At 41.1% G+C, this 13446-nt stretch overlaps 1 protein-coding gene across 3 annotated transcripts in view; it reads left to right on the top strand.

The window, feature by feature from the left end:
• Positions 1 to 13446, top strand: part of tyw1 (tRNA-yW synthesizing protein 1 homolog (S. cerevisiae)) — a 124539-nt gene that overhangs the window by 52528 nt on the left and 58565 nt on the right. For all 3 annotated transcript variants that reach the window (XM_043718611.1, XM_043718610.1, XM_043718612.1), the window contains exon 13: positions 1302 to 1437. In XM_043718611.1, coding sequence (XP_043574546.1) covers positions 1302 to 1437 — 136 coding nt within the window. The remainder of the gene's footprint in view (positions 1 to 1301; positions 1438 to 13446) is intronic.

Here is a 13446-nt window from a genome sequence, read left to right as displayed (position 1 = left end):
TCAAATACCATACTGTTCTTTTTTCAAGGTTAAAATAGAATAAAATTTTTTGGGAGGTCATTAACATGTCACAAAGTGAATACTGAAATAGAATCCAGCCATTTGGTGTCCGAGGACTAACTTTGAAATCAGTTCAGAATAGCTGACTACTTTCTGAGAGGAGCAAATGTGAAATAATCATGGCTAGTAGCCAGCTTTGGAGACAGTTATAAATTTAATGGTAAAGGCTGCGGTTAGGTGGCAGACAGACTTTCACTTTTCTGATTATTTTCCTATTCTAATGGAATGTGAAGCATGAGCCAATGCTCCTGAGAGATGAGGAACAGGAATCGTTTTTGTAACCATTAAAGTTGTATAGTTAATCCGGTTCAAAATGCTCATAATTTGGGACTTTGCACAGGATGAATGTTACTTGACACTTGTTAGCCCACATCTCGACACTGTCCAGCACCTGCAGGTTGAGAGTGTGGCTGAATACTGCAATTTTCAGGCAACATTCACACTCCAGATTTCTTGACAGATAATCATTAAATAAAAGTAACTAATAATGGTTACCTTGAGCGTTCTTCTTTGACAAACACTCTAATAAGGTCCCGAGATCGCGGTGATTAGCATCCACCCAGCAAACCCATCTACGTAGCTGACGAGTCTCCAGTCGTTGGAGGGATTGACCTTGACTTAGAGACTTAAAGTGATCTGTTCAGATGGATACCAGGAATAGCATCACTGTTGTATGAGGTGTGATTGGTTTGACTGGGTCTCTATTTAAGAGTGCTTAGAAGAATGAGATGGAATTGGATTGAAATGTATAAAATCCTAACAGGCTTAGACAGGCTAGTTGCAGGGGAATCTAGAACCAGGGGTCACGGTGCCAGGATAAGGAATTAGGCCATTTAGAATTGAAATGGGGATACACTACTTCACTCACCTGTGGAATTCACTGCCATGGCAGCATGTGGAGGCCAGGTCACTGAGTACAGTCAAGAGAGAAGTTGATACATGTTTTCATATTAAAGACATTAAGGGGTAAAGAGAGGAATCCAGAATATGGTATTGAGTTAGAGGTTGGGCCATGATTATATTGAATGGTGGTGTTTAACAAGTGCTGCCAGCTATTTCACTTTGGTTTATTAATAGACTTGAACTCTGGTCATCATGACCAACTTTTTATTGGTAAGAAAGGGAAGATAATTATATAATTGATTTTAGGAATTTAGTTAAGGTGGAAAAATTTTCGAGTTCAGAATAAATGAAAGTTATAAATGAAGTAATTTCCTCAAATGTTGTATTCTTTCCTTCAGAAAACTTGAACCAGTTACTCAGCTTTATGTCAGTGTGGATGCAAGTACTAAGGATAGTCTGAAGAAAATTGATCGCCCCCTTTTTAAGGACTTTTGGCCACGATTTCTTGAATCCCTGAAGGCCTTGGCAGACAAGGTAATGAGATTATTTATGTAACTTGACAAAGGTACAGTAAGGCTTTTGTTGCACTGCATGTTCTGGGAATGGATGGTGCTGTTTAATGAGGAGTTGTGTTACTCCTAGCACAAGGTGCTGCTCTGTCTTTAAGGAGAAGCAGCTGATCAGTTAAAGGCCTCAGTACAGCATGGCATCACAGTAAAACCAGAACCCAGCAGGTAATCACAACTGAAGACCAAGCTGAACAGAGACTCTCACTGGTTTAGATAAACAGCTCTGAGTGTAATGTGTTCACCCTCCTTCCCAATGAATTGACATTTCACAGCATTGTGAACAAATCCACTCTGATGGCCATGTGCCCACTGATGGGAAATTTCCTTCAAAGGATGGATTTTATTTCGAGTGACATTTTGAGGTTCGGAAGTCTGCCATTTAACAGTTTGTTTCCAAACACAAACCAGCTTTTCTGTTTAATAAAGTGAGCTGACAGTTGGTTTGCATGAAAAAATCAGCTTCTTGCTTTTAGATATCCTTGGTTTCCAGCTGGCATTTTTACAAATAAAATGAATTGAGTGAATTCAGGGACAGGTTCTGAACATCCACATGAACAAACGTCCTAATGCCATATGCCATGTCCTGCTCCCAAACACAGCATCTGGTTTCAATATGGTGTGTGATACAGCAGCCTCTCCGTGTCAGAGTGAGAGGAGTCCCTCTCGTGCGCAGTATTATTCCCCCCCACCCATGCGCACGAGAGGGACTCGTGCGCAATCTGTGGCCCACCCACCATGTGCAGTCTCACCCTGTCTCTTTCTCATGCATGATTTAGATTTTGCTCTGGTAGATAAAGGAGGGATATTTAGGAGGTTGGGATTAGGAAATGGTGCAAGATGATCAGCCATGGTCCTATCCTCTATGTTTCTATGTAATGTCTCCACATTCACTAACAAAACCATGTTGAGTGGGAGAGAAGGAGTGACGAAAGAGGCTATAAACTGATATGGACAGCATCACTTGAGTGAGCAAAGCGAGTGGCAGATGGAATATAAGAGGAGAAATATCTATTTGTGGCAGAGATTTAGAAACTGACTTGGTGACATTAAAATTCCCTTTCCCTGCCCAGTCTGCTCTTGCAGAACCAGTGAGGTTTTGTCCCTGAGGAAGGGTGTTTTCTGACTGGATTTTATAACATTGCAATATTAAGGTACTGAGTGTAACAGAGTTTGCTATATCCTATCACATCATTTAGTTTGCTGTCTGTATTGTGTGAATTATATTTAAAACAGTGGCAGATGGAATATAATGTGAAATGTGATTCACATTTGTATGTCAAAGAGAGCAAAGAACAGAATGTTTGGTTTTAAGAATGGTGAGAGACTTTTGAATATTATTGTCCACAGGGTTCGAGTGATCTTATACACAAATATCGGAAAGTTAACATGATGGTAGAACCAACAAATAGGAAGACAAATTGATTCTGATGTGGAATGAACTGCCCGAGGAAATGGTAGATGCGGGTACAACTAAAACATTTAAAATACATTTGGATAGGTGCATGAGTAGGAAATATTTAGAGGGATGTGGACCATATGCAGGCAAATTGGACTAGTTTAGTTGGACTGAAAGGTCTGCTTCCATACTGTATAATAGAAATCCTGATTAATAAAACGCTGTTAATGATGCAGTGCCAGATAACCCTGTTTCCTGCATATGGCTACATAGCTACATCAATGTGCCATGTTGATAAATAATGCAGAATTCAGAAAATATTTCTGACTTAGATATTCCTAAAGATCATAATTGACTTACCTCGAGCTAAATTGCAGTTTTCATAGTTTGATGTATTAGCTTTTTATTGGTAGTTTGCTGTGTATTGTGTCCAATATCCAAACCACCACATTTTCCAAAAGACTACCAATGCCCACTCCTGACCACCTGCAAACTTTAATTATATACAGCTCCAAATCAGTTGATGTAAGCCCATCGGAAAAGACTGAAGGTGTCCAGTATTTGATGATCTGATTGAGTATTGCTGGGGCAAGACGAGAGAGTCCTGACGAGGGAGAACTTCCCTTGAATTTTGCAAAGATGGAGAATTTAGGGAGGAGAGGACCTGTTAGAAAGTGAATGACATATGGAGGAGAATCCACTAAGTGGCACCTTCCCTATGGCAAATCTGCCACTGGCCCACAGAGTGAAAATTGTCAGGATTGGCTTTTCCTGTTACTGGTTAAATCCCAATGGTGTTGGGGTGAGGTCCCTAGGTGGTCATTAATGGCCACTTAAAAACTTCAGTTGGCCCAGGGCTAGTTGGACAACTGAAAACCTCCCCTACTTCTGGGAAAATTGTGGTGGGATTGGGTAGGACGTAGACATTGTGCCCATGGTATTTTGCAAGACCCTCCACCAACATCATCCACCAACATGTATAAAGTCTAGCCCTTTATTAACCATCGTAACTTCCCTGTTACTCATTTGAAATCTGGTGAAAACGGTGTGTAATTCCTTTGGGAATGCAATTGACATGAGGTTTTTCCCAGCTAATCTTTCAGTCTTGGGTGCAAACAGCTCTAACAACTTCTGCCACCTCAATTGGGGATAAATGTACTTCTAACGTGTTTGTTTTTGACTGTAAGAATGAGTGAGGCTCCAACTCTAAGGGCAGATGACACTTCTGTTGTTTGACATCAGGCTAATGTGAACCTTTAAAAGTAATCTGATTACGTTATGAGATCATTGTCACATTACGTATATGGCAGTAAGAACATTACTGACTGGATTATTTGAAGAATGCTGTTTGGACAGTTTGTTGGTGAGATTGGATTCCTTTCCTGACTGCAAGGTCTCCCCTCATCAGTTGTCACGTCTTGGAGGGGCTTCTGGTGGTTGTGCACTGAAGCGATTATCTAGCTTCATTGTTCTGTCACCTTTAAGGTGAACTATAAAATAATTAATCAGAGTAAATACTAATGTTTATATACGTGATCTGAACTCTTCATGGTGGTTTTTACTCAATATGATTACAATGCTTAAGGGAAAACAGAAGATGGCAGTTTTGCAAATTCATAGTGAATGATTTATAAGGTAAATGAGTTTGGATTTTATTGACTTCAAGTACTCCTGCAAAATTGATCTTTAGTCAAATAATTAAAAAGCAGTGTGCAAAAGTTGTTTAATGTTTCCATAAATCCAGTGTAAAATAATGAAAAAAATGTCTAGGGCATAGATATTTGAAACAATGTTATTATTTCTTAGAATAATTCTATTAATTCTCCCATGTTTATGTTTACATTTTACTTTGTGAGTACTTTGATCTAAATAATTTGTGTTCTGATGACAGTTCGAATGAAAGTGGTGCTGAAATTTAAATAGTTTTATATTATAGCTTGCATTCATTTGTTCCATGGCTTTTACTAATTTTTTTTCAAGTATCCCTAAAGGAATAGTTTTAATCTGCCAATTCAGAAATTAAATGCTATGATTGAATCATTACCTCTACATTCCATTTTTTTGTATTACATAAAAGTTTTGAAAAAATTTTGTAATATGAAAACTGCACACTTACAGCTCTTCTGATATTTAGAGTTCCAGTAATTATTTATATAACTTCCCTTCTGCAGCAGTGGTAAAATCATCTTTTAGATACAGTTATAAAATCAAAGAATACAGAATTCTTAGATAATTTTGTCCTAAATTTGCATACAGGGTACCAGTTTAATATAAAGTAAAAATGCTATCTCCAATGTTCTAATACCCAAGAATGCTCTATTGTATAATGTTGTTTAGTCCATGTGTGAATATGTACTTGTAGCTTGAACTGTTTTAACTGTCCGTATTGGCATCCGCTGATCAAAGAGAGTGCCTAGTGGGCAACTTACTGTGCTATATACAGAACAATCTCGGTTATCCAAACATAGATTATCTGAATTTTGGACTATTTGAACAAGATCTCAAGGTCCCAATACTTGGGTAAACTGTTATCTGAAATGTTCGATTTGTCTGAAACGTTCAATTGTCCCCGCCCGTGTTGTTCGAATAATTGAGGTTGCCCTGTATGTTGCGGAAGAATAAAATGGGCAACTATTAAGCTGGCAGGAAGCACCTAGTAAAACACATTTGAAGTCTAAAACTGAGCCGAGATACAACTGAAAGGATATAATTGTTTAGTTTTTGTCATGTTATCTCAATTTCATACTGTGACTGTTGTTTGGATTGTCCTTATCTCTCTCTCTCTCTTTTCACTTTTCAAATTTATCTGGCCCTTAGTTTTCCACTTCTCGCCCTTCAGGAATGATGAAGGGCTTTTGCCTGAAACGCGATTTTCCTGCTCCTCGGATGCTGCCTGACCTGCTGTGCTTTTCCAGCACCACTCTAATCTAGCCTTTGATTTACTGTCTTGTTTGACTGAGGAATGGTGACAAATGTCTCTTCCCTGATTTCTAGATTTGAATTTCTCATGAACAAGGTCATTATTGATCTTGGATCTTTCTGTGATGCCATCTATTGCATACTTTACATATCCCACTGCCTCACTCTGACATCCATGCTCAATTCTTAACGATAGATCTTTATAAACTTACCATTGTACGTACTTAATTTCACAATTACTACTTCAGTGCTCTCTTTGCTAACTATTTAGATCAGCAGCTGAGCACTAATGACTGACAATGTCAATCTTTTTCTCCCCTTGGAAGCTTTCCCACCTGATATTATTTTCCATTATTAGCACTATCTATATTTCAGTGGCTGTAGTATGGTCAATTGTTCAGATCACACTTTGGCAACATCTCCTGGTCCTCTGTTCTTTTTCCTTTGAGCACCTCATCCTGTTCTCTGGGTCTCCTCTTTTCTCAAAATCCTTGCTGTTTGTTCCACACTTGAGCTCCAGCATTCTGACAAAAGATCATGCATCTGCACCATTAACTGTGTTTCTCTCTATAGATGCTGCTTGATCTGCTGAGTATTTCATACATGTGACTACTTCTTCACTCCTTTTTTTTCCACCCACCCATCTGCAGATGGGATCTTGGGTGAATGTGGATAACCACTCTCTGGTACTTAGCACAGCCATTTTAGTGCATCACATCCTCCTTTTAAGTTAAGATTTGAAGCACAAAGTTAGTTGCCATATTAGTCTACAAAATAAGGAGGTGAAATCCAAAAAACTATGAACTTTTGTTGGTTATCACTAACTCTGGTGTTTAAAAACTCTCAACTCTGTTTGGATACAGTCACTTTCAAAAGAGATTGTGGATGATTTTGAAATGTTCAAACCTGAGAAGTTATTCAAAATCCAGTTAGTCTCTCTGCATTAATAAGGCACTGCTTGACTTCGTTTTACTGATTTTCACCTCTGTTACTACCTTAACTCCTCCATTACTGAGACTGTTAGCCATGCTCAAATATTGAGAGTGTGGTGCTGGAAAAGCACAGCAAGTCAGGCAGAATCAGAGGAGCAGGAGAATCAACTTTTTGGGCATAAGGCCTTCAACAGGAACCAGAATTACACTCTCAACTTTGATCTCCAGTATCTGCAGTTCTCACTTTCTCCATGCTAAAATATGCCAAAGTTCTTGTCAATAAAAATCCATCACTATATTCCAAGATGTGTAAAATACCACTGCTCTGTCTATCCTACATAAAGTAAGGGTGGCACGGTGGCACAGTGGTTAGCACTGCTGCCTCACAGTGCCAGACACCCAGGTTCAATTCCTGCCTCGGGCAACTGTCTGTGGAGTTTGCATATTCTCCCCGTGTCTGCGTGGGTTTCCTCTGGGTGCTCCAGTTTCCTCCCACAGTCCAAAGATGTGCAGGTTAGGTGAATTGGCCATGCTAAATTGCCCGTAGTGTTAGGTAAGGGGTAAATGTAGGTGAATGGGTCTGAGTGGGTTGCTGTTCGGAGGGTCGGTGTGGACTTGTTGGGCTGAAGGGCCTGTTTCCATACTGTAAGTAATCTAATCTAATCTAAGTCCCCCCAGCAAAACAGTATTATATTATATATACTGTCCTTACGGATCTGCATTTCTCCCATGTCTCCTAACACATTAAGTTGAAAGTATGCACCTTCAAGTTGCTCCATTGGCTTGGTGCTCATTCCCTTCTCCCGATATATGTTGCCTGAATGGAAGTGCCATATGTGGTGTAAAATTATGTCCCAATACATGTGTGAATCATAATGCAACACATGTATTGGGCCAAGCAGTGGAATGTGGTGAAAGGGTTAAAATTGTGTCCCAATACATGTGTGAATCTAACCGAAAATGGAAGGTGTCGCTTAGTCCCGTGTGAATCTTATTACACACCTCCCCGTGTGAATCTTCTTATCTGTATGTAACCAGAATGGAATGTGTTTTTTAGCCTTGCTCTGCTGTTCACATGAATGTTTATATCTGGAAAAGAGTATATCAGCTGGAAAAGTCTCCAGTTCGGTGAGTCTGCTCCGGGGTTACGTTTAACCGCCGAGCGTGGGTTGTTGGCAACCGCTCTACGAGAACTGACGGCTCCCAGTTCCGGTAACACGTAGAGTGAGTATAAACCAGACCCGTTGTAAGTACGAGACTGGTTGTGGCGACGCTGCGGGGAATAAAACACTTATATTCTAGCAGACCCGCCTCTTGGCTGTTTGTTCTGTGTCAGACTACTTTCCTGCGAGCCTGGTCCTTGACCTTGAGAATTTTTTTAAAACACCATACAAGCACAAACTTGCTTATCCATAGTTTGTGAAATCGCTCTTTTAGGAAGCTAGGAAGTACTAAAAGAATTTTGTCACAAAGCTGAAGAATATATTGGTGAAGGTTATTTTGAAAGAGATTTAATATTAATAAAAAGGGCACTGTGTAAGTTAAGTTATGCTAATCGAATGTAAAGTTGACCTTTTGTGCATTTTTACATAATGTCAGTCATAAATCTCAGAACAAGGAATAAGAAATAAGTTATAAATAGAGAGTCCAGAGCTTAGCACTAAGAAAGGCTGAATATGCTTCATTAATAAACATCTACGAAGTCAAGACAAAGTCATCAAAGTCTCCATTCAGAAGGCATTTGTTTATGTTACATGGCTCCTCATCAGTAATTTGGTTCAAACAATACACAAAGTTGGTTTCCGTATTAGTCTACAAAAAAGTGGGTGCAATCCAAAGCGCTATGAAGTTATTGGTTCAGTAATTTGGAATGCCATCATTCAGCCGAAGATGTGAGAGGAATACATTTTCAACATTATTTAACTGAAAATGTATTTCAGCATTTAGATTACTTACAGTGTGGAAACAGGCCCTTCGGCCCAACAAGTCCATACCACCCCGCCGAAGTGCAACCCATCCATACCCCTACATTTACCCCTTACCTAACACTACGGGCAATTTAGCATGGCCAATTCACCTAACCTGCACATTTTTGGACTGTGGGAGGAAACCGGAGCACCCGGAGGAAACCCACGCAGATACGGGGAGAACGTGCAAACTCCACACAGTCAGTCACCTGAGGCGGGAATTGAACCCGGGTCTCTGGCACTGTGAGGCAGCAGTGCTAACCACTGTGCCACCGTGCCACCCAGTTGATTACTTTGTAATTAGATGCAATTGATGACCCAAGTAAAAATGATTATCCTTTGTGCTTTAGAAATAAATGGATTATTCTGTGAGAATTAAGAACTAAACTGATGGGTGAGTGTGGTTTGAAGAATATCTGTTGAAACATTCAAACCTAAATTATTGTAAATTTGAGACGAGATATATGTAATAAAATAGATTGGCCACCAGGGTACCAGTGGAGCAGTGATAATGTCACTGAAGTAGTATTCCAGAGTCCCAGCTAATGCTCTGGAGATAGGGATTTGAATCCCACCAAAGCAGATTGTGAAATTTAATTCAGTTAATAAATTTAGGCTTTTTTAAAAAAAAAACCAAAGCTGGTCTAATGGCAGCAGTGAAACCACTGTTGATTGTCATAAAAACCCAAAAAGTTAACTAATGTTCTTTCGGGTGAAAAATCTGTCATCCTCATAGCTGTGATTCTTAAATGCCCCATGAAATGATATAGAGAACCAATCAAACCTTCATGAAGTCTAAGATTGGAATGAAACTGGACCAACTAACTATCAGCAGCATTGGCACTGGAAACAACAATGACAACTGGTTGACCCTGCAGCATCCTCTGTACTAACATTTCTGTGCCGTGCATATATTGCAAGGCCTTTCCTCCAGATTGGTCAAGCAACAGGTTGACATATCCCACTTACCAACTCATACTTTACAGCCCATTTCTCAGACTCCACCACGAACATCTGAATCCTGCTGAAAGGGCAGTATCACCAGAGGTGGCAAAACAGTGATATACAGCCAGGAGGGACTTACTCTGGGAGTCTTCAAAATTGATTCTCGACATGAGGCAATCTCATGGCATCAGGTGAATTGTGGGTGAGGAAACTTTTTGATTATTCCATATTGCTCAGACTTTCCTCAGTTGATGAATCGACTTCTCCATGTCAAACAACATTCAAAAGAAACACTGAGGGCAGCATGGGTCCAGAATGTATTCTGGGTGTCAACTTCAGGGTTCATTAGCAAGAGTGGCTCAGCAGCAGGTCTACTGATTGTGCTGGCTGGGTCCTAAAGGACATAGATACTAGATTGGATCTGTTGTAAGTGATGAGAGAAGCAAGAGGGAAAATCCTACTCTACCTCATTTCCAACAATCCACCTGTTGCAGATGCATTTGTACACAATATTAGTTTAAGTGACCACTGCACAGTCCTTAGGGACCAAGCCTGATGTTTACGTTGAAGATACCCTCCTTGTGTGATGTTAGCATGGTGCTAAATAGGAGAGATTTCAGACAGCTCTAGTAACACACAACTGGGCACCATTTGGTAGTGAGCCATCAACAGTTGCAGAATTGCCTTAGATTTCAAATTCTAACCTCCTGGCCCAATATCTACAACAAGCATCAAGCTGGGAGACCAACACTAGCTCAGTTAAAAGTGCAGGAGGGTATGCCACGAGCAGCACCAGGCATACCTAAAAATGGGGTATCAGCCTGGTGAAACTATAAAATAGGACTACTTGCATTCCAAAAATGTAAGCAGCATGTGGTAGACGGGGTTAAGTGATCCCATAGTCAACAGACCCGATGTAAGCTTTGCAGTCCTGCCACATTCAGTTGTAAATGGTGATGGACAATTAAACATCTCACTGGAAGAGGAGGCTACTCAAATCTTTCATCCTCCGTGATGGGGCAAGTCCAGCACATCAGGACAGAGATAATAAGATTGAAGCATTTGCATCCATCCTTAGCCATAAATGCTGAATGGATGATCCCTGTTTTCCTCTTCCTGAGGTCCCCAGATGCACAGATGTCAGTTTTCAGAGAATTCATCATCCACAAAGCACAAGGCTTATTAGTTGAGGAATACTCTCCACTTAGCTTGATGTGTGCAGCTCCAAGAACACCTTAAGATTACCTACACCATCCAGGATAAAGTAGCCCCATTGATTCGCACTCTATCCACTTGGCAGCAGTGTGAACTTTCTACAGGATGTACTGCAGTAACTCATCCAGGCTCCTTTGACACTACCTTCCAACCCGGGACCTTTAACATCTAGAAGGACAATGGCACCAGATACATAGTGACATATGTATCTGGTGCCATTGATAGTTCCCTTCTAAACTATACACCGTACTGATTTGGATATATATATTGCTGTTTCTTCATTATCGGCAGGTTCGATTCCTGAAACCCCCTCCCTAACAGCATTGTAATTGTATCTGCACACCATGGACTGCTGTGGTTTGAGCGCAACTCTCCACCACTTTTAAGGGCAACTTGGGATGAGTAATTAATGCTGCTCAGCCAGCACCACTCATTTTCTAATATGTGAAGAAAAGATGTAGGATTAAATTTTCAGCATTTTGAGTTAATTTACATTGCAATATTGGGTTTACGCTAATTGTAATTCAGGTTGATGCCAGGTAAATCCCTATTGGAATTGCTTGGGAAAAAATTGGAAAAAGGATTTCACATCTGTAAATATAGGATTGTTGAATGCTCTACCCCGAAGTAAAAAAATTGATACTACTGAATACAGCTTTCAGAAATGCACTGAATGCATGCTGTTACACATTTTGAGTATTGCATAAGCTATTCACTTTAGAATAATGGTATTGGTCACTCCAATCTAATCTGATCATGTTACATTTAAAAGTCCAAGTAGTCCTCATTTTACTTTGCAACATTGCCCCACTTTAGCATATTTTGTTTTTATGTAATTTATTCTTAGGAGCTCTTTTGTTTTGCATCACCCTTTTGTTAGCGGTTAGAGTGTTATGGATGCCTTCCACTCAAACTCAGAATCCAGTACTGTATTGCATGCCTACCAGACACTTTCTCTCTTTTGGCTTACAGGCAAGAATTTTATTTCTCTATTTGCCTTGCTTTCTGACCTTGTCTCTCAGCGAATTGCTTGGCCCTATCCTTTGCTTTGCTTTGCTTTCTAACTTTATCTGCTCCCCAGTCTATCGGCCAGCTTGCTCCATCCTTGCCTCATTTCCCATGGGCCTCGTCTCTCTACAGCCTCATTCTACCCAGCCCAATAATTCTTGTCTTTTAGACTCTAGGTTGGTCTTCCCTTCACTTCTGGCTACATTCCTGGTTGCTTTCATCCTTCTTAAATTTGATCTTGGGTCCTGGATTCCACCTAGTGGCAAAGGTCAATCACTGCAGGTAGTCCTGGGCATCCAGCTGCACTGACTGATTTCTATCACTAGATGGGGGTGAGAGCTTAAAAATGTGTTGCTGGAAAAGCGCAGCAGGTCAGGCAGAATCCAAGGAGAAGGAGAATCGACGTTTCGGGCATAAGCCCTTCTTCAGGAATGAGGAGGGTGTGCCAAGCAGGTTAAGATAAAAGGCAGGGAGGGGCATTGGGAATACGATAGGTGGAAGGAGGTTAAGGTGAGGGTGATAGGCCAGAGAGGAGGTGGGGGTGGAGAGGTCGGGAAGAAGATTGCAGGTCAAGAAGGCGGTGCTGAGTCTGGAGGTTGGGTCAGAGTGTTGCCATTTCTGGCGTTGGAGGAGGCCAAGGACCTGCATGTCCTTGGTGGAGTGGGAGGGGGAGTTAAAGTGTTCAGCCACGGGGCGGTTGGGTTGGTTGGTGCGGGTGTCCCAGAGGTGTTCTCTGAAACGTTCCGCAAGTAGGCGGCCTGTCTCCCCAATGTATAGGAGGCCACATCGGGTGTGGCTGAACACTTTAACTCCCCCTCCCACTCCACCAAGGACATGCAGGTCCTTGGCCGCCTCCATCGCCAGACAATCGCAACACGACGCCTGGAGGAAGAGCGACTCATCTTCCGCCTAGGAATCCTCCAGCCACAGAGGATGAACTCAGATTTCTCCAGTTTCCTCATTTCCCCTCCCCCCACCTTGTCACAGTCCCAGCTCTCAGACTCAGCACCGCCTTCTTGAACTGCAATCTTCCCAACCTCTCCGCCCCCACCCCATCTCCGGCTTATCACCCTCACCTTAACCTCCTTCCACCTATTGCATTCCCAATGCCCCTCCCCCAAGTCCCTCCTCCCTACCTTTTATCTTAACCTGCTTGGCACACCCTCCTCATTCCTGAAGAAGGGCTTATGCCCGAAACGTCGATTCTCCTTCTCATTTGATGTTGCCTGACCTGTTGTGCTTTTCCAGCAACACATTTTTAAGCTCTGATCTCCAGCATCTGCAGTCCTCACTTTCTCCTACTAGATGGGGGTGGTCAACGTATGTGCTTTGCATAACATTTCATTTAGAGTTTAAATTAACAACATAAAATTATTTAACATACCAATGAATGAAATTAACCATTTCAAAGTATAATTCATATTGAATTTTAACTTGGAGATGCAGCTATAGAGTTTCATTTTTTTTCTGATTTGGAGATGCCGGTGTTGGACTGGGGTGTACAAAGTTAAAAATCACACAACACCAGTCCAACAGGTTTAATTGGAAGCACACTAGCTTTCGGAGCGACACTCCTTCATCAGATGATAGTG

Source organism: Chiloscyllium plagiosum, chromosome 28 (genome assembly GCF_004010195.1).
Source record: "Chiloscyllium plagiosum isolate BGI_BamShark_2017 chromosome 28, ASM401019v2, whole genome shotgun sequence".
NCBI classification, from domain to species: domain Eukaryota; kingdom Metazoa; phylum Chordata; class Chondrichthyes; order Orectolobiformes; family Hemiscylliidae; genus Chiloscyllium; species Chiloscyllium plagiosum.
The sequence above is the reverse complement of the archived record's forward strand: the minus strand, read 5'-3'. Positions and strand labels throughout refer to the sequence as shown.